This window comes from Lathyrus oleraceus, chromosome 2 (genome assembly GCF_024323335.1).
Source record: "Lathyrus oleraceus cultivar Zhongwan6 chromosome 2, CAAS_Psat_ZW6_1.0, whole genome shotgun sequence".
Classification (NCBI taxonomy): Eukaryota; Viridiplantae; Streptophyta; class Magnoliopsida; order Fabales; family Fabaceae; genus Lathyrus; species Lathyrus oleraceus.
The window spans coordinates 9,665,150-9,686,555 of record NC_066580.1 but is presented as its reverse complement, the minus strand read 5'-3'; the positions used below and the strand labels follow the sequence as shown (position 1 = coordinate 9,686,555).

Below are 21,406 nucleotides of genomic sequence, written 5' to 3'. Positions count from 1 at the left end.
CAAGCTTTATCTATAGCTGAGCCTATTGAGAAGAGAACTCCTTCATTTGCTTCCTACAAAGATGCAAAGTTTGCCATTGAGCGTGGTGCAACCACTGGTTTAGGAAAAATGATTGAGTTAGAAGACAACGAGTCCCGGGCTGGCATAGGTTTTTCTTCTGGTACTTTCAACAAGCAAGGTTTATTCAAGAGTGGAGGTTTCATCCACACTGGTCTAGATGAGGAGGCTGCTGCCGTTTTAGAAGAAGATACAAAGGATTCTGGCAACTTCATCATCCCTGGAGGGGTCTACAACAATTGGGTCGCTGTGGATATTCCAACAGTTGTCCATAAGTCAGCGTAATAATCACTTTGTTTGAAAACCCTTCTCCCATGCCAAAAGGAGGAGTGATGACATTGATGGCACATAAATACAATGATATTTTCATTCAATAAATTCATGTTAAATGTTTGTTTTTCCCATTTATTTTCCCTTTTTGTTTTTGCATGAAATTGGTGATCACATAAAACCTCAAAATGGAATAAAATCAATCTTTTCATCTGCATAATGATTTGCCTTGTTTGAATTCTAAATCTTTTCATATCCAAAAATCATTATGCAGGTTGATTTCTAAACCCATTGAACATAATGACCCAACACCATCTCCCAATTTTGAATTCCCTGTATTTGAGGCAGAGGAAGATGATGTTGAAGAGATTCCTGACGAGATTACCCGTCTACTTGAGCATGAAGAAAAGATCATTCAACCGCATCTTGAGAATCTGGAGACAGTCAATTTGGGGTCTGAAGATTGTGTGCGACAGGTAAAGATTGGGGCACTTCTGGAAGAATCCGTTAAGAAGGGGTTGATTAAGTTACTACGAGAATATGTTGACGTCTTTGCCTGGTCATATGAAGACATGCCTGGTCTAGATATTGATATTGTGCAACATTTCCTACCTCTAAAACCTGAGTGCGTGCCTGTGAAGCAGAAACTCAGAAGAACTCATCCTGATATGGCAGTGAAGATCAAAGAGGAAGTTCAGAAGCAAATTGATGCGGGGTTTCTGGTGACTTCTACATATCCTCAATGGGTGGCCAATATTGTGCCCGTGCCTAAGAAAGATGGAAAAGTCCAGATGTGTGTGGACTATAGAGACTTGAATAAAGCTAGTCCGAAAGATGATTTCCCTCTACCACATATTGATATGTTGGTAGATAATACAGCTAAATTCAAAGTCTTCTCATTTATGGATGGATTTTCCGGATATAATCAGATTAAAATGGCACCCGAGGATATGGAGAAGACAACATTCATCACACCTTGAGGAACATTCTGTTATCGAGTGATGCCCTTCGGTTTGAAGAACGCCGGAACCACGTATCAACGAGCTATGACTACCTTGTTCCATGACATGATGCATAAGGAGATTGAGGCGTACCTTGACGATATGATCGCTAAGTCAATATTGGAGGTTGTACTCCCTGTAGAGGTGGAGATCCCATCAATGATAGTCTTGATGGAAGCCAAGTTGACTGATGCTGAATGGGTTCAGAGTCGTTATGACCAGCTGAATTTGATTGAAGAGAAGAGATTGACTGCCATGTGCCACGGTCAGTTATATCAGCAAAGGATGAAGAAAGCTTTTGATAAGAAGGTCAAGCCTCGTGTGTTTCGAGAAGGTGACCTTGTGCTCAAGAAAGTCTTTCGCGCCCGATTCCAGGGGCAAGTGGACTCCAAACTATGAGGGTCCGCATGTTGTTAAGAGAGCCTTTTTAGGCGGTGCTTTGATACTTACAACTATGGATGGGGAGGATTTCACTCGTCTTGTGAATTCAGATGCAGTCAAGAAATACTTCGCCTAAAAAAACAAAAAAAAAACTGAATAGCTCGCTAAGCTGAAAACCCGAAAGGGCGGCTTAGGCAAAAATGAGCGTCTCGGTGGATTGAAAACCCGAAAGGGCGATCCAGGCAAAAGTTAGAGACACAAAAAAATATATATGTATCCCACTAGATTGAGTACCTCATCCTGGGGCATTCTAGGCAAAAATCAGGGATTTGGCAAGTAACTGCATCCTGACAAGACTTTGTTCTACAACTGTCGTCCGTTAGAGATTCCTGCTCATTATCAACCAAAGCTTCAAATACATCGGATTCAGAATTGGTGGAGAAATGGTCATTATGTTCAATGTAGCCCTTTTCCAATATATATCACCAATTTCAAATTTGTAAAGATCTATGGAGTCTTGCCATCCGCAGACTACCATTCTATCAAATAAATTTGAGCCTTTTATCCAATTATTGGCACTCTTATCTGTTTCTATTCAACAAATGTTTTGCATGTTTTGATTAAGAAAATATCATTGTTTTAAACAATCAAATTTTTCATAATTTGTTTTTAAACAAAGTGAACATTCACAATGACGAAAGGGTACTTAGGAGCTCCTCAGTGCTCTCCCAAGGGTGGTACGATCCCCTAAAAGGGTAAGATTTTTGTCCATATTCTTGGCATGACTGTATCTCCTCCCTCCGGAACCCCTTGTGGTTTATCCTACCAAGTGGATTGCTTGTTGAGAGTCACCTCTCTTCCCTTCAGCAGAGTAGCAATCTTTCTTCCTCAACAACTTGGATCTCTTTGGGCAAGAGCGGTATTTGGTGGTTGATCCCGATAAATCCTTTATCTCCTCGGATAGATTCCCCAGTAGAGTTGTTGGTGTGGTGGACCTTGTCTGTGATAACTCTCATCCCCAGCTGGAATGATTGATGATTCATCCCTTGCAGAGTTCTTTGCTTCCTAGTATCTCTGATCCCCAACAGATTGGATACTCTCCGGTGAACTTGGCTTTCTCTCTTGAGATGTAGTACCGGGTGGTTGATTCCTGGACCTGGTTGTGTTAGATATGTCTGTCTGTCAGCATACATCATACATAAACCACGCATATTCATGCATAATTATAACATTCAAATATTCATGTTGCATTCTTTGCCATATATCGTTGTTTACTGTCTCCTGCTATTTGGTGATATACTTCCCCAAGCAGACGTGTGTGTCTGATCTCTCCATATAGAGTCAGCTCCATAAGCAGAAAGCGTCTATCCTTTCTTCCATATTCCCCACCGGGTTATATCCTCGTGGATGTCGATTGTTTTTGTTCCTTCCCAACACATATACTGGGATGGTTTTCCCCATTGAGTTATATCCTCACCGGAACAAGTCTTGATTTGGTGTGCCTATCTAGTTTGATCCTAGATCGGTCTCTTGAGACTCTTTTCCTATTTCCCCGTGGTAAATGAATAATTGCTCAATAATTAGTAATTATTATCCCCGGCGGAGTCTGTGGTTCTCTACCCTCATACTGGTAGTTGTAAACCCTATTTCTTCCCTTTTTACAGAGTAACTATTTTTGCTCATCTTTAATTGGTGACAGTTATCTTCATCCAATATTCGGTGATGATATCCCCTCATCTGCTTGGATAATTGCCCTGATTACGCAATTTATCCCCAGCGGGTCATCTCTCGTCTACCTTGTTGTTGTTGGTAACGATTGTTTCTCCCCTGAATTGGTCATCATTATATACCTAGTTCGGTATCCCGATGCCTTTTCTTTTCGGTCGATTTATCCTTTATTAACCCAGTAACCGGTTGTGGATAATCGTCCATGCGAGTATATTATCTATGTTCTGACGGTAATAGATAGTATATCTCATGCACTCTCGGGTCTGAAGCCTTTTGTTCTTCCCCAGTTGAGTAAGATTCGTATCCCCTTTGTGGAGTCGAATATCCATCCTGTAATCGAGTTTGCTTTTAGCCCTCTTTTGGATGATGAGTGTTTTGGGAATATTCCCCAATTCACGCCTTGGTTGGTCACCTATTATATGCCCAGTAACCGGTATCCCTGGTGTTCCTTCCTCTCTGCTCCCTATTATGACTTTTTGTCCCCTATGGAGTCAGAATCCCTGAGTTGAAGTATACCTTTTAGGTTTTCCTCAGACGTTTTGAAGTTTTGATATCTCTCACCCTTATACCGGTCTTGGATATTCATCTCTTCCTGAGCATGTTGTATCTCTCACCCTCATACCTGGCGTTCAGATCACATGTCTCCTTGAGCTTATTACCCAGTAACCGGTAATACCTCGTCCCGCTGCTTCCCCAGGAGTGTCCTTGTGGACATCCCCAGCGAAGTCCCTTAGTGGATTGTTTTCATCCGGATTTTATCCGAAGTATCCGTTGTGGATAGTTTTTTGCTGTATTGGCATATTCCCCAATACATGCATCTTCGAGTCAGCTCGAGTCTTTCCATTGGATCTTTTCCCTTTGGAATTCTGTTCCCCGCGCTTTGAGTCGTGACCTGCTCGCGCATTTTTATCCCTTTTCTATCCCCAGGAGAGTCCCCAGGGTCTTGGTCCCATGGAGTGAATTGCTCATATGGATTATCAGTGGCTTCTGATTTCTTTACTTTTGTGGACACATATCTCCACAGAGTGCTACCATTTTTCATACCTACATTTGCGTCATGAGGTCTCTTAGGGACCAAAATTCGTCTCTTTGTTATTATTTAAAATGGTATCTTCATTCTCTATGTTATAATATTGTATATAAACCTTCGTTTAGTCATTCTTCTCCCGCTCCTCTACCGTAATGAAGCTTCACAACAATTTTTCTAATTTTACCTAATTGGTTTCCTTTCTCTTCCTCTTGGTACTATTCAAAAAGGTTACAAGATGGAATATTTCTAAAAACTCTAATGCCAATTTACGGTTGGAAATAAATCATTTTTGTGTTCAGAAAAAGTGTGTGGGAGTATTAGAGGCTTGAATAGAAACTTGATAGGTATGAGAGTTGTTTATGGAAGAGAGAATTTTGTATTTTTATCTGATGCAAAAGTGTAAGATTACATCTCTATTTATAGTACTATAAGGAGAACTCTAGACACACTAATTCTAGAGAGTTCTCAAGTCTAGATATTCAAAGAGTATTCTAGAAAATATTACAATCTTAAGAAATATCTAGATACTCCAAATACTACAAGACTTTTCTAGAAACATTACCCAAAATAAACTAAGACCAAATAACTAAACCCAATATCAAAAATAAAATTAGGCCCAAATCAAGTTTAACATTTCAACATCCCCCTTAAACTTGATTTGTGACTCCAAGCATATTCCTTAACTTCACGAAAGTTTTCAATTTGAGTGGCTTGGTGAAAATGTCGGCAACTTGATCTCTAGACATCACATACTTCAACTTCACCTTCTTCTTCTCGATGCATTCTCTTATGAAGTGGTAACGAGTGTCAATGTGCTTACTTCTTTCATGAAATACATGATTCTTTGCCAAAGCAAGTGCTGATTTATTGTTAACACATATTTCGACAGGATCTTCTTGTGGCATTTTTAACTCGTTCAACAAATTCTTTAGTCAAACTGCATGACAAACACATGATGTGGCGGCAACATACTCAGCTTCACAAGTTGACAGTGTGATGATAGGTTGCTTCTTTGACATCCAAGTTAAAGCAGTATCTCCCATAAAGAATACAAAATCAATAGTGCTCTTTCTATCATCCAAGTCTCCACTCCAATCACTATCACTATAGCCAATAATCTCATAATTGTTAGAAGAGTAATAGTGCAAGCCAAAGTTTGTTGTACCTTTGATGTATCAAAGGATTCTTTTTGCCTCCTTGAAGTGAGTTGTTGTTGGAGCTTCCATGTCGCGACTTACGACTCCTACAACATAGAGAATATTCGGCCTTGTACTTGTCAAGTAACGCAAACTTCCAACCAAACTTTTGTAAAGAGTTGGATCAATAATCTCTCCATTTTCATGCTTACTCAACTTGCTGCCACATTCCACCGGGTGCCAACTGGATTGACATCATCCATCTTGAACTTCTTAAGGACTTCTTCGCATAACCTTCTTGGATGATAAAAATTCCTTTGTCTTCTTGCTTTACTTTGATGTCGAGATAATATGCCATTAGACCCATATCTATCATCTCAAATTCATTTGACATGTCTTTCTTGAACTCTTCGGACATGTTTAAATTGTTCCCTGTGAAGATCAAGTCATCAACATATAAGCACACAATAAAAATATCTCCACTTTGCGCTTTAATATAGAATGCATGCTCATATGGACACTTGATGAAGTTCTTGTCTTGAAAGTACTTGTCGATTCAAACATTACAAGCTCTCGGTGCTTGCTTGAGTCCGTACAATGCCTTCTTCAACTTCAAGACTTTTTCTTCTTGCCCTTTTACTTCATAGCCATGTGGTTACTCGATATAAACTTCTTCTTCTAGAAAACCATTCAAGTAGGCTGAATTCACATCCATTTGATAAATCTTCCATTCATTTTGGGTTGCCAAAGAAATGATCAGTCTAATAGTTTCAAGATGAGCAATGGGGGAAAATACCTCATCATAGTCAATTCCTTTTCTTTGACTATAGCCTTTCGCCACCAATCTTGCTTTGTATCTTTCCACATCTCCTTTTGCATTCTTCTTCGCCTTGTATACCCATCTTACTCCGATTTCTTTGTGTCCTCGTGGAAGTGTAGTAAGTTCTCATGTATCATTCTTCGTGATTGGCTTGATTTCTTCTTCCATGGGGTCTCTCCACTTTACGTTTTCAACTGCTTCTTGATAACTTAGAGGCTCGCAATTACCTAAAAGGAAAAAAAGGTTAATGTCATTTATGTTTTCGATTACCTCATAAATCTCTTCAATACTCCTTAGTCGTGGTGTCCTCTCACTTGAGCTTGTTTCATCCAACCTTGGTATCGGTGAGACCGGTGGTGTAATATTTTCCTCTATCATTGGTTGTTCCATCTCGTCTTCTTCTTCAAAGTAAGGAAGAAAATTGTACCTGTCTTCTTGAACACTTCAATCCCAACAATCTTCTTCTTCGAACTCCATGTCACGACTTATGACAATCTTTCCACTATTTGGATTATAGAGCTTGTACCCTTTGGAGCTTAAGTCGTAACCCACGAATACATACTTCTCACTTTTATCATCGAGCTTTGTTCTCCTTTCATCGGGAACGTGAGTATAGGCAATGCTTCCAAACACTTTGAGGTGAGAGATCCCAGGCTTTCTTCCACTCCATGCTTCTTGTGGTGTCTTCTCATGCATGCTTCTTGTTGAGGAACGGTTAGTCAAATAAACCGCACATGCCACTGCTTTGGCCCAAAACTCTTTAGGCATCTTCTTGCTCTTAAGCATGCTTCACACCATGTTAAGTATGGTCTGGTTCTTTCTCTCTGCTACTCCATTTTGTTGTGGTGATCTTGGCACTGTTAGTGGGCGGCGAATTCCATGGTCTTCACAATATTTTTGGAACTTATTTGAAATGAACTCTCCTCCTCGGTCAGATCTCACGGCCTTAATGAAAAGACCACTTTCTTTCTCCACAAGGGCTTTGAACTTCTTAAAGTTTTCAAACACTTCTGACTTCTCCTTTAAGAAATAAACCCATGTTTTTCTAGAATAATCATCAATAAAGAGGAGAAAGTATTTACTATTACCAAAAGAGTTTGGATTGATTGGTCCACAAACATCGGTGTGTATGAGCTCTAGTGGTTTTGTCGCTCTTGACGTTGATTCCTTTGGAAAGCTTTTTTGGAATTGCTTCCCAACTAGACATCCTTCACATAGTTGGTCTGGATGGTTTATACTAGGCAAGTCTCTCACCATCTTCTTCTTTGACAAGCATTTTAGACTGTCGAAGTTGAGATGTCCAAATCATAGATGCCATAGCCACGAAGAGTCGGTATAGCAAGTCTTGAGACACTTTGCAACATCATTTTGAATGTTCAAGAGGAACATTCTATTCTTTGACATAGGCACCTTAGCAATCAAGTTATGTTTACAGTCTCTTAAGAAAAGACTATGTTCTTTCAAGTGGATCTCATAGCCTTTCTCTAATAATTGTCCCAAGCTCAAAATATTATTCTTCATGTTAGGAACATAGTGGACATTGGATATGAATTGATGACTCCCATTCTTCAAGCGTATAATAATTTTACATTTTCCTTTGACCGGTATCTTTGAGTCATCTCCAAATGAGACATTACCCGTTGTCGCTTCATTGATCTCTACGAACATGCTTCGATCGCCGCACATGTGATTGCTTGCACCGGTGTCGAGGTACCATTTGTTTCTTTTCTCTTCAACTTGGTTTTGGCACACGAGCAACAAAGTTTCTTCTTCTCCTCCTTTTTCTTCTACAAAGTTAGCTTTCTCCACAACTTTCTTCGAGAATCTACACTCAGATGCATAGTGACCGATCTTGTTGCAGTTGAATCACTTGATTTGTGATTTGTCACACCTCGACCATGAATTTCCTCTTCCACGACCTCTTGTTGCTTGTGGATTCCAACTTCTTTCTCCATTGTTAGAGTAGTTATTGTAACTGCCTCTTCCTTCTCCTCCATGTCCTCGTCCACACCCACGATCTTGGCCACGACCTCGTCCTCTTTGCCTCTTGTAATTCGCATAATTTGTTTCTTTTATGTTGAGTTATAGTAGTTGATCCATAGCCTCCTTTTGTTTAATTTTTCTCTTTTGTTTTTCTTCGTATGCTTGTAAGGAACCCATGAGTTTCTCAATAGTCATGGTCTTTAAATCCCTATTTTCTTCAATGTTGGTAACAATGAAGTCAAAACTTGGATTTAAAGTGCAAAGTATTTTCTCCATGACTTTCACCTCATCAATATCTTCGCCATTTCTTTTAAGTTGATTGACTACGACCAATACTCGAGAAAAGTAATCAGAAACTGACTCGGACTCTTCCATAAATAAACGTTCAAAATCACCTCTAAGAGTTTGAAGACGATTTTTTTTCACCTGTTCCACTCCTTTGTTGCAAGTTTGAAGTTTGTCCCATGCTTCTTTGGCCTTCATTACGTTGGATATCTTCTCAAATGTAGCTTCATCCACCGATTGATAAATGAGGAAGAGAGCTTTCTTGTCTCTCTTTCTTGACTCCCTCAATGTCTCCTTTACACCTTGGCTTAGCGAGGCTTCATCTTGCTCATTGAATCCTTTCTCAACGATATCCCACACATCTTGAGCTCCTAGTAGCGCCTTCATCTTGATACTCCAATTGTCATAGTTGTTCTTTGTGAGCATCGGCATTTGAAAAGGGAAACCTCCATTCGCCATTTTTTTAGGACCTTGAAGCTCTGATGCCACGTTGTTGGAAATAAACCCTTTTTGTGTTTAGGGAAAGTGTGTTGGAGTATTAGAGGCTTGAATAGATACTTGATAGGTAGGAGAGTTATTTATGGAAGAGAGAACTTTGTATTTTTGCTTGATGGAAAAGTGTAAGATTATATCTCTATTTATAGTACTCTAAGGAGAACTCTAGCACACTAATTCTAGAGAGTTCTCAACTCTAGATATTCAAAGAGTATTCTAGAAAATATTACAATCTTAAAAAATATCTAAATACTCCAAATACTACAAGACTTTTCTAGAAACATTATCCAAAATAAACTAAGCCCAAATAACTAAGCCCAAAATCAAATGATAAAATTAGGCCTAAATCAAGTTTAACATTTCAACATTTACCACCAGGACCATGGACACTACCCTTCATATGAAACATACATCAGATTCTTAGCAGCCCATTGCCTCATTATTCTTTCAAATACTTGGCTGAAAAATATGACCCTAAATGCACCTAAAACTAGGAGAGGTACGATACATAATAGTTAGTTCATCAGAAATGGCCAAAGAGATTATCAAAACACAGGATCTCAACTTTTTCCATAGGCCAAACCTTATGTTGTATTGTGTCACACCCCGATTTTGGTCCTGAATTTTTTCCATTTTTTCATTTTTTATTTGGCACTTGGCCTAAAGTTCGTTTGCATACATTCATGACCAAAGGCAACCGTCCATTCCCAAATCCATATTTTTTGATAAACATTGGTCATTATCTAGGCTTTTTGATCATGGTGCTTTTTGATTATAAGATGGATTTTAGTTATCTGACTTTTTTAATTTTCAATTTGATTTTAATTTCAAATTAAGTCTAATTCCAAATTTCAAGTTAATCTTAATCGTTTTTTTTACTATGATTCAAACTCTAATTGATTTTAATTTTTAAATAAATGTTAGAGTTGATATCAAAGTAATTTTAACAAATTATAGATTAATTTGATTTTAATTGGTTTTATTGGTTTTTTTGATTTTAAATTGACATTTAGATGAGTCTTAGATTATTTCAAAAATCCATATCCATTTCTATAACCACAAATTCATTTCATTCAAACCAAGTTACAACCATTCTTATTCTTTACAATCACTTCAATCAAGTTCAAATTACAGCCAAAACCTAATTACATGTTCATACAAACACACGTAAACCATTTCAATTCACATGTGCAAAACCACCACTCAACTCCAAAGTTACAAACAATTTCACCCACATTACATAAACCATTCATAATTTATTCCATCATACATTACAAACATTTCCAATACAATTCTAATTTACAAACACACATACGTTTTCTTTTCCCATTTACATGTTTCAATTTAAACCTAAACCAAGTTCAACTCTCAAACATCATAAATCATTTCCAATACATTGCATTTCAACCAAATTTCAATTATAATACATTAATTCCCATCACAACATCAATACAATAACCACAAAATCTACAAAACTTCAAGCGACCATCATCTTCCAAGCTTGGCATTTCACAAGTACCGTTGAATTATGTTGTTATCTTCCAAATTTCATCCAAAATCACAACCAATATACAACCATGTTTCGCATAAATCCCATCCAGCTTTCCTTGGTTCGTCATCCAAAAGTCATGTTGGTTTGCTTTTACCGCGTTTCTTCATTTGCGGGCAGCATTATCCATGTCATGTTCATTTCCACAAACCTACAAAACCGATCAAGTTAAAGAACAAGTCATAACCTTTTCAAACATAACCTAGGAAATTGCATCACACTAGCATACAATCATTGAGGTCAAGCATTATACCAATTTCAAACCAATCTAAGCCATGACATTTTCAAGCATTAAAAAAAAACAATGTTACAAGTCCAAGCACTTATAATGTACACATGTTGCAAAACCATACATCAACCATTCTACAAAACCATAGCAATGCCATTACAAAGTCAGAAATGCATAAACAAGTACATTGGCATGAACATACCAAATACAAGGCTATGAACATAAGGATGACACCATGTCTCCATGCCCTTCAAGCCATAATCCTGCAGAACTAAGCCAGTGCACATGAAGCATTGTAAAACATGGCCTCCTGCGCATAAGCTTTGGCAAGGCACCCTGTAAATCACAAGTCAGAACATGAAATAATGCCAAACGTGACCTGCAACATGGACGTTGATTGTGGAAAACTTCCTGTCCAAAACAGATCCAACATCAAATGGTCATACACAAACATAAATGACAAACCAAAATCAAAGCATAATAATCTACAATTCCAATCTTAACAGCATTGCATCAAGCCAACAATGCACTATTACCTGCCAGGTTCATGCCACAACAAGTTAGAACGCATGCTGCCAACTCATGCCATTTTCCCTGCTTGCCTTGCTACACCATGCCTAGCATCCTTCAGCTTGCAAGCCAACAAACCATCATGTGGCCTGCAGCCAATGTACCTCAAAAACAATATGATGCAAAGCAAGACATGCACACACATTCCAAACAGTCGCGCATTAATCAAGGCCATGTATTTGAGCATACCATGAACCAAACTTGAGCCACGATTCAAACAGATAAAGGTAAACATTTCAAGCTGCAACAGGACATGGTCAGTTCACACCAGTAAGCTACAAAACCACCCTTAGAATGCGTGAAGACTCTGCATTTTGATATAGGGTTGAATTGTAATCTTGGAAACTATGTCCAAATTCATCCAGAACTTACATTAAATGCTTGCAGTAAGTATACTCAAAACCTGCAAAACGATAGACATCAACAAGATACAACATCATTTCCATGCCAACATCAATCCATAACAGGATGCTCAAAACCATGAAGTCTGTGAACCGAGTGTTACTCATGCTTTCTCCAAATTTCACTGTAGTAAAAGCAAGGTAAGTTAGCCAAAGCAGTAAATTTTGAAAAATGCCCAAAAGAGAATTGAGACAGAGTAGAGGAAGAAAGTACACAGGACTGTTTTACCATTTCCGAATCTAGCATCAAACAAGACGATCCGATTCTGAGCACCAAAAGGATTTCGCAGAGATACTTGTTTTGATCTGCATAGGCCAACCCGAAACCCTAATCTGTTGGATATAAAAGGGAAGGTGAGATTGAGAAGAAGAGGACGAAAAAAATCAGAGGAAAAACCCTAATCCCAAAATCAAAAAAACCTGGATTGAAGAGGCGAAGAAGGAAGATTTAAGCTTCACCGTCGCCGTCGTCACCGCCGAAGGTGAGATTTTTACTCGATTCTCTTTTGAAACCATAGATTTGTGCATTTATTGGGTAGTGTCGTGAGCGATTGTGAGAGAGCAACTGAGAGATGATGAGCGATTGTGAGAGAGCAACTGAGAGGTGATGAGCGATTGAGGGACAGAGTGATGAGCGAAGGTTGAGGACGAGCGATTGAGAGAGCGAAGTTTGAGGCGTAGATTTAGAATGATTGAGCGGGAGTGAAAGAGAGACGCGATGAGAGTTTGAGAGAGAAAGAGCTCTGTCTTCGTGAGGAAGACAAACGAATTATGGATTTCGTGCCCCCCAATTCATTTTCCTTTAATTTATTTATTTTAAGAGCATTTAAAATTCCTTTTAATTTTTTTAATGACCGTTTAGTTCCTCTTTTGCAACCTTTCCATTAATTATTATATGCTGGAGTTAATGGCATTAACGTGTGGTTATCTCAACCCAACAGCCAGGCGGCTAGGGTTGTGTTTTATATTCCTCCATCATTTAATTAAGTGGTCCATTAACAGTAGTCCATTTCATTTTAATTAATTTGTTTTCTAAACTATCTTCAGCTAGTTCTGTTCAAATATTCAAGTTATTATTAAAATTATAAATAACCATGAGTGGCCTAGTGGAGAGAGAGCAGTTTCTTTGCCTTTAGTGTAGTGGGTTTGATACTTGGGGATAGCAAATCGTTGTGTTTATATTTGTTATGCTTACTATTTTATTTAATTTCTTTTTCTATATAGTATCTTGCTATTTATTTTAATTTTTTATTTTTATTTTTATTAATTTAATTCGATTGTTATTTAGTGGTTTGTATTTTTTAAATGTTTACCTTTTAGATTTAGTTAGTGGTTGAATTTCCGATATTTTTTTTCGATTAGTCGATTTTTGTGTGTTAACTAATTTAGTTAGGTTATTAGTACCCATATCCATACTTTTACACGTGTAAATAATTATACTCAAATTTCATTCGATTTCAAAATCAATTTCAACTTTCCTCAATTTCAAAATACATTCCAAAAATAAATGTGAATAATTTCAAGATCATTTCACAAATCAAACATAATATTCAAACCCTTTTCTAAAGCGTGAAGAAAAAGATTATCCTGGAGGGAATATCCAGTTATAATCCCGAATATTAGGCTCAAGCTGTAAGAGCTTTAAAGCCATAAATATTCGTCTTCCCTTCCACACTCTAATATTCAAATCGTTTTCTAAATAAAACGTGAAGAAAAAGATTATCCTGGATGGAATATCCAGTTATAATCCCGAATATTAGGCTCAAGCTGTAAGAGCTTGCAAGCCATAAATATTCGTCTTCCCTCCAAACATTCGTAAATATTAGAATCATTTTCTTAGCAATAATGGGAAAGAAACAGACTGCCTGGGTGGAATGTCCAGACGTAGTCCCAAGTACTAGACCCAAGCTGTAAGAGCTTGCAAGTCATAAGTGCTCGTCTTTCAAACTCCAAAATACTTAATTCCTATCTTAACCTCTTTCAATAAAGATGGAAATGGAACATGGTGTATACCGTGCACTCCTGAGATTAAGATTCGAGGCGGATGCCTCGCCTATCTTAACTCTCGCCATCGTTTAAAATTGTCAATGTGGTTTCTTCAAACCCCTTTCTCAATCAAACCTAAAAACACTTAATCTTTATTAAACACTATTGCCAATAAAGATGGAAATGGAACATGGTGTATACCGTGCACTCTTGGGATTAGGATTCGAGATGGATATCTCGCTCATCCAAATTCTCGCCATCACTCAAAATACATCCAACCAATCAAAATCTTTTTCGCCGTCGTGCGACTAATCAAAGAACTTTTTTCATAAATGAAAGATATATTGTCTTAAGTGATACAAAACAATGTTTTGGCCACGATTGTTGAGTCGAGATAAGTGACGCTTTTCTGAATGTAGATTTATAAATCCGTTCGATGTGTGGTATGCGTCCACTCCTCATCTGTTTTGGGTAAAACAATGTTTTTGTCGACTAATAAAATATAGCTTTCGTTAAAATCGACCAACAAACAAACATTTTTCTACCCAGAACTACGTAAGCCTTGATTTCTCTTTTGAGATACGTAGGAGCAAGATTCGTAAATCTTGTCAGGCCCACTAATAAAAAACTTAGGTTTAGTCCTCCGTTAAAAAATCCAAAAACATTCTCTTCCTTTCTTTCTTTCCCACCTAATAATTCGAAAAACCTAATATTTCAACTAACACTAACGCACACAACTAACCTAATGGTTCCCGTTGAGTACAACGGACGTGAGGGGTGCTAATACCTTCCCCTTGCGTAATCGACTCCCGAACCCTGATATTGGTTGCGGTGACCATATCTTATCCTTTCTTTTGTCTTGGGTTTTATCGATATTTCCCCTTTCCTTTTTAGGAATAAATAAAGTTCGGTGGCGACTCTGTTCAGTCCATCGCTGCGAGCGTGCGATCGTGTTTCGCTTTAAAGTCGTATCCCCACATTTTTCGAGGTGCGGCAGATGGCGACTCTGCTGGGGACTTTAATCCCTAAGTGAGTCAAGCCTAGTTAGGTCATTTGTGTGCCTTTGTTTATTTACTTGTGTGGCTTTTGTTTATTTCTTTTGTTATCTTTATTGTCATATTGATATAATCTGTTGTATTGGTTCAATATGCTTTGGTATTTGGGTATTTGATTGCAAACCTTGTGGGAAAGACTTTTTACCCGAGTCTCGAGTAAAAACATAAGATAGGACGAGGTTGAGTAGTGCGGGTCCGCGAGATGTATTTTTCATTGGGTCGGTACGAGAACCTTACTTAGAGTAGATTCTTGAGAGGATGTTGTCGCTCGGCAAGTAAGTTGCCGCAAGCTTCGATATTTTCTTTAGGATCCATGACTCTGAGAACCATTTGTAGAACCTTAGTTCTTTGTCCAACTAGGAAAGATGGTTGCGTAGTGTGGGTCTGCGAGATGAATTTCTCGTTGGATCGATGCGAGAACCTCACTTAGAGTAGATTCTTTAGATGGAGTTGATGCCCGGCAAGTAAGTTGCCGCAGGTAGCAAACAGTCTAATGGATCCATGACTCTAGGAACCTTTTTAAAAAAAAAACCTTAAATCATACCTGGTGAGAACCTTGTTCTATATAAAGCAATCAGACTTATCCATGCCTTAAGCCTATTGAACCTATACAAAAAAAATGCATCACATTCATACATTGCATCAACATCATAAAAAGCAAGCTCTTAGTTGTCTCTTATTTGTTTCAGGAATTGAGAACTTGAAAATGACAACTTCAAGGAGACACACTTTCACGCTTAAGTACAAGGAACCTAAGTTGGACAGTCTGAAGGGTTTGATCTCTGATTTGACTCTCAGCAGACATGATGAGTTCGGAAAAAACTATGGGAAAATTTTGAGCCTTCTAACTAAGAAAGTTGACTATGGAATTATCGGCTCTTTGGCACAATATTATGATCCACCTCTACGCTGTTTCACATTCGCTGATTTCCAGCTAGCTCCTACTTTGGAAGAAGTTGAGAGAATCGTGGGTCTCAAATTGAAAGATTTTAATCCATTTCCAAAGCTCGAAGAAGATATGGGCCCAAAGAAGATAGCTTCAGCCCTAAGTATCAATGTCACGACTCTTCGAGACAATTGGGTTGAAAAAGGGGGTTGCGAAGGTTTTGCCGCGATGTTTTTGGAAAATTTAGCTCTAAAGTTCAAGAAAAGCGGAAATTGGAATGCATTCTATGCTGTGTTGGCTTTATTGATCCATGGGATTGTGCTCTTCCCAAATGTTGAAAAATTTGTGGATCAAGTAGCCGTAGAAGTCTTTCTCTCTGGCAATCCAGTACCATTTCTCTTAGCTGACATTTACCATGCCCTTCACGCTCGACATGAAAAGAGGGGTGGAACTTTGTTGTGTTGTGCTCCTTTGCTTTACACTTGGTCCATGCAACACATGCCCGAAGAAGGTCCTTTTATGGCAAAAGAACTTAAGTCTCCTAAAAAATTAGCTTCTCTCACCGCAAGTTCCATCAGATGGTATATCCGAGAATGGGAAACCCCAGACATTATAGTTAGCTGTGGGGAATTTCCTAATGTACCGTTGTTGGGTACCAAGGGTTGCATCAATTATAACCCTATGTTATCTCGAATGCAACACGGTTACTCCTTAGATGGTCCTCCTGACGCAAAGGACTTACAGCCATTTGTGCTCTCTGACATCCAAGCAAGCAATCCTGATGTAAGAGCAGTACGAAAGGCTTGGTTAAAGGTTGTAAGAAAGGGTAAAGTGTTTGGAAAAAGAAACATTCTCGCCAAAGAACCTTACATTCAATGGGTGTAAGAAAGAGTTGGGGAAATCCAGTTGCCATTTATCTTAAAGGCTTCAGCTTTTCCTAAAACTCCTGATCCCAAGCCCATACTCCCTGAGGATATGGAGAAACTCACTACTAAGGTTAAGGAACTCGAATTGGAGAATACTGAATTACGAATTCAGATGAACCGAGTTATCTTGGAAAATCAGAATTTGAAAGAAGAACGTAAGGGAAAAGCCCAAGAACTTGAGGATAGTAACAAGAGAGCCAGGCTATTAGAAGACCAGAAAGATGATCTTGATCATATCCTATTAGGTTCCACATCAGTGATCCGAACCAGGAAGGAAGATTTCAAGAAAGCTGAGTATAGGATCTGTGAGTTAGGGAGAATGTTGGATAAATCTCTTATGGATAACAAAGAAATTAAGCTCAACTTTGAGGCACAGATCCGTGACTTAAGGGACGCTCTGAAGAAATGCGAGGAAAAGGTGTCTCGCGAGATACTCCAAAAGGAAGAAGCTGAAAGAAATTGTCACCATCTCAGGTACCAGGGAGAAAAGGAGGTTTGCAGTTTTGGAGAGCCAAGAAGGTGATGCAGCCTACTTACTCCTAAAAAATGATTGTGTGTACTGGAAGAGGTTGTATAGAGAGGCTAGAGCAACCTGAGATGAAGATCAAAAGGTCATCCAGAAACTCCAAGAGCTCTATGTTGAATGGAATGGCAAGTTCCGCAACTTAGCTAGGTTTGTTAACCTTAAGATGTTGGAACTCCCAGAAAAACTCCAGGAAGCGGATTGGTGTATGTGTCCAGAAAACACGCCTCCTCAAGTTTTCAATTTCGTCAAGTTTATCAAGAAAATGATGAATGAGCTCACCACAGATCTGGCTACGATCATAAGAGCTGAGACAGAACTTAAGTTTACTTGTACTTGAATTTGAATTGCTGGTGTTTAAATATTTTTGTATTTGAATCATGTGTACTTGAAGTTAAATCCTTTTGTATTCGAATTTGATTTTAATTAATGGAAGTTGTCATTTTGGGTCTCAATTATTACATGTTGTTCTTATATTCTAACATTGCTGAAATAAATAATAAAGATAACTAAGAGCTTTGCACAAAATGCACCCATAACATGCACTCATGTCATTCTTCAAACAAAAAACTCATTTTTGTGTCTTCTTCAGTTCCACATTGAGTCCTCAACACCACTACAACACCAGAGCCAGCGCTCGTCAAAGAATGGAGGATCAAGAACAAGAATTGGAGCGAGTAAGCTCAGAACTCGAAGACCTACGAGGAAACATGGGTCAAGTCATGGAGATACTACAGGTCATCAGGGCAAAGTTAGACACCCAAACGACGGTCGTTTCAGAAATCGTCAGTCCATCGATTGAACCCCAACCTGCAAGGACAGTACCAACCACTTGGCCAGCCTATGGTTTACCTCCTGGTTTCACACCTCCAGTTGAAGGCGCCCCTGGTTTTGCACAATCCACTCAGCAGATGGCTCCTCTACCAACCATCAATGAAAATCATCCAGTGGTCCACACGTTCGCACCACCTCTCGTTCGTGCACATGTGCAACCTTACTTTGAGGATCAACAACATGCTCCGGACTTTTCAGATGAAGATGAGGAAAGGCAGGAAGACATAAGAGGGATGAAGGAGAATTTCCAGATTCTTGAGAAAAGATTAAGGGCTATGGAAGGTGACCAAGTTTTTGGTGCTACTGCTAAGGAGATGTGCTTAGTGTCAGGTCTTGTGATTCCTGCGAAGTTCAAGACCCCAGATTTCGATAGGTACGAGGGTCACTCGTGTCCTAAAAGCCACCTTATTATGTACTATCGAAAAATGGCTGCGCACGTGGAGGATGATAAACTTATGATACATTGCTTCCAAGACAGCTTGAGGGGTGCTCCCTCTAAGTGGTACTTAAGCCTTGATCAAAGTAGGATTCGTTGTTTCCAGGACTTATCTGATGCTTTCATCCAACATTATAAGTATAACATGGATATGGCCCCAGATAGGAGGCAATTGCTTAGCATGTCCCAGAAAGATAATGAGTCTTTTAAGGAATATGCACAACGATGGAGGGAAGTGGCCTCGCAAGTCGAACCACCCCTTGTTGAGAAGGAGTTAGCAGATTGGTTCATGGATACAGTCAAACCTATGTTCTATGAAAGAATGGTGAGTAGTGTATCTGCAAGCTTCTCTGACCTGGTCGCCGTGGGCATAAAGGTCGAGCTTGGATTGAAGAATGGAAAAATGATAACTACCTCTGAAACATCTGGTAGTAATGCCAAAAAGTTTCCTGGAAGTTTTCAAAGAAAGAAAGAGGGTGATACAAATGCAGTATCAACCAGTCAAAGAGGGAGTCATTCATGGAAGAAACAACATCAACTTACTCAGCAACACCAATTTGCTCAACAACAACCAACTTATCAAGTACAATATGTTCAACAACCGTATGTGGCAGCTGTCACACCAAATTTCAACCAATCACAAGCTTCTGTCTATCAACCTATTCAATAAGCACCAGTATACCAGCAAGCGCCCGCGCCACCTGCTTATCAACAGCCAAGGGCACAGGCTCCTCGTCCACAAAATCCTCTAAATCAAAATAGGGTACAGAGAGGTAGACTTCCGTTTGCTTCAATCCCTATGACATACACTGAATTGTACCCATCGTTACTACAGAAAGGGTTGGTGACTCCTAGACCTTTAGGTCCTCCACCAAATCCTTTACCTCCATGGTACAAGCCAGATGCCCATTTTCCTTTCCATGGGGGTGCCCCTGGACATGATTTAGAAGGATGTTATGCTTTAAAGCATATTGTGCGAGACCTGGTTGAGAAGAAGATTCTTTCATTTCGAGACGTCGGACCCAATGTCAAAAGTAACCCTTTGCCAGCGCATGGTGATGTTAATGCCGTCGAGGATGCTTCTGATGTGTGTATAATCAAAAACGTGGAAGATGTTAAAACTCCATTGCTAGCGTTTCATGCAGGATTGGTGGGGGCTAGATTGATTGATACATGTCACGACAACTGTGAGGAATGTGCCGTTCATCCAAGAGGATGTAAAGTGGTACGAAATGACATTCAGAACTTGATGGATCAAGGTGTTTTACAAATTTGTGGTCCAACAACAAACGAGGAAGTTTCAGTCATTGAACCCGTTTTTAATATACCAGAATCGTTTGAGGTAACTTATCACAGAAGAGATGTTGTTCATCCATCACCCGTGGTAGTTTGCATGCCTACCCCATTTCTTTTTAAAAGCACCAAGGCGGTACCCTGGTGTCGCATACGCGAAAAACACCCGGCGGGAAAAGACACAGAGCCGCCACCGTGCGTTATTTATCCCAAAGGAGGGAAAGGAAACGCTCGAAGTAAACCTGGAAAGGAATGGTCTTACGACCAGAGATTGCTAGGATCGGGAGTCGGTTCCACAAGGGGAAGGTATTAGCACCCCCTCACGTCCATCGTACTCGACGGGATCCACGCTCAGAAGAATAGAATAAGGTTGCTAAAAAGACTGCTCAAAAACTACACAAAACTGGAGTGAAACACAGGAAAGACGGAAGCGGACTCGGCAGGATGTCGCGTCCTGGGCCTACGTAGTTCGTTAGACGCAAACATCAGAGTCGACGTAGTTCGGGGATACGGGAAACGTGCTCGCTAGGACCTCGCATCCTATGCATACGTATCTTCTCTAACCAGAGTAAGAATCAGAGCACTCGTAGCTCGGCTAACGCACGCCGAAACAAAACGCTAAATCAGGGACGCTGAGACGTCAGAGCAAACACACAACTGGAAACGGAATGCCAATCGCTGGGCTTACATCCAACTCCACAAAAGAAACAGGAAACAAATAGCCAATCAATGGTCTTACATCTGACTCCGAACTCACACAAACAAACTGGAAACCGAAGGCCAATCGCTGGGCTTACATCAGACTCCAAACACACACACAAACGAAACAGGAAACCGAAGGCCAATCGCTGGACTTACATCAGACTCCAAACAAATGCACAAAGCAGAAGGATCTCGATTGCAACTAGGGCAAGAGAAAGGGAAGGTCTCAATCGCAATGAGGGCGAGAGAAAAGAATTAAATGTTAGTCGTCAGTCAAACTCGACAAGACATCACATCTCGTGCCTACGTATCTCATCTGGACATGAGAATCAGAGTTGCCGTAGTTCGGCTAAACTATTTCTATTTGTTTTGTGTTTTTTAGGTGAACGACGTTACTACGCAATCTACCGGATGCTCGACCTTGGGAGACTTACTCACCTGTAGTAGAAGGAGTCAACGTGTTCTTAAGGGAAGGCAATGTTTGTTTGTGTTTTAGGAAAGCTCACGCAAGAAAGGAAGTCCTAGACGAAGGAACCGTGCTACCTTAATTGTCATGCAAACGAGAGACTATGCGAAGTCTAGCAATCCTATGGGGATACAATCACACCACACACAAACATATAACATGAAGTAAACACACCAACAAGGGGGCTCAAACATCAAGGGTGAGGCTTTGGTCAAGGGGTCATATCAACCTCGACAAACAAGCCTGCACTGGAAGGGTATCAGAGGGCTCTTAACCACTGACATTGACCGTCAGGGTGAGCAGATGAAAGGGTAATGAGGATTAGACCTCATAGCTCTTAACCCGGGCCTGGGTGAGCTTGAAT

General features: G+C 39.6%; 2 protein-coding genes across 2 annotated transcripts; both read right to left on the bottom strand.

Moving 5' to 3' along the window:
• Positions 1-5,399: 5,399 nt before the first annotated feature.
• On the bottom strand, positions 5,400-6,813 carry LOC127121630 (uncharacterized). Its single transcript, XM_051052086.1, has 4 exons — positions 6,651-6,813; positions 5,816-6,035; positions 5,633-5,710; positions 5,400-5,571 (listed from the first exon to the last, which is right to left on the bottom strand). The coding sequence occupies exons 1-4, from the start codon at positions 6,811-6,813 to the stop codon at positions 5,400-5,402; spliced, it is 633 nt and encodes a 210-aa protein (XP_050908043.1).
• Positions 6,814-8,505: 1,692 nt separating this feature from the next.
• LOC127121629 (uncharacterized) lies at positions 8,506-9,150 on the bottom strand. The gene has a single exon (XM_051052085.1). It carries the CDS (start codon positions 9,148-9,150, stop codon positions 8,506-8,508), a length of 645 nt encoding a protein of 214 aa, XP_050908042.1.
• Positions 9,151-21,406: the final 12,256 nt, after the last annotated feature.

Coding starts and splice junctions, on each gene's coding strand:
- LOC127121630 (XM_051052086.1), bottom strand. CDS start 6,813: ATGGAACAACCAATGATAGAGGAAAATATTACACCACCGGTCTCACCG. Junction 6,036..6,650: donor TAACCTTTTTTTCCTTTTAG/GTAATTGCGAGC, acceptor TGATCTTCACAG/GGAACAATTTAAACATGTCC. Junction 5,572..5,632: donor AATCCTTTGATACATCAAAG/GTACAACAAACT, acceptor TATTGGCTATAG/TGATAGTGATTGGAGTGGAG.
- LOC127121629 (XM_051052085.1), bottom strand. CDS start 9,150: ATGGCGAATGGAGGTTTCCCTTTTCAAATGCCGATGCTCACAAAGAAC.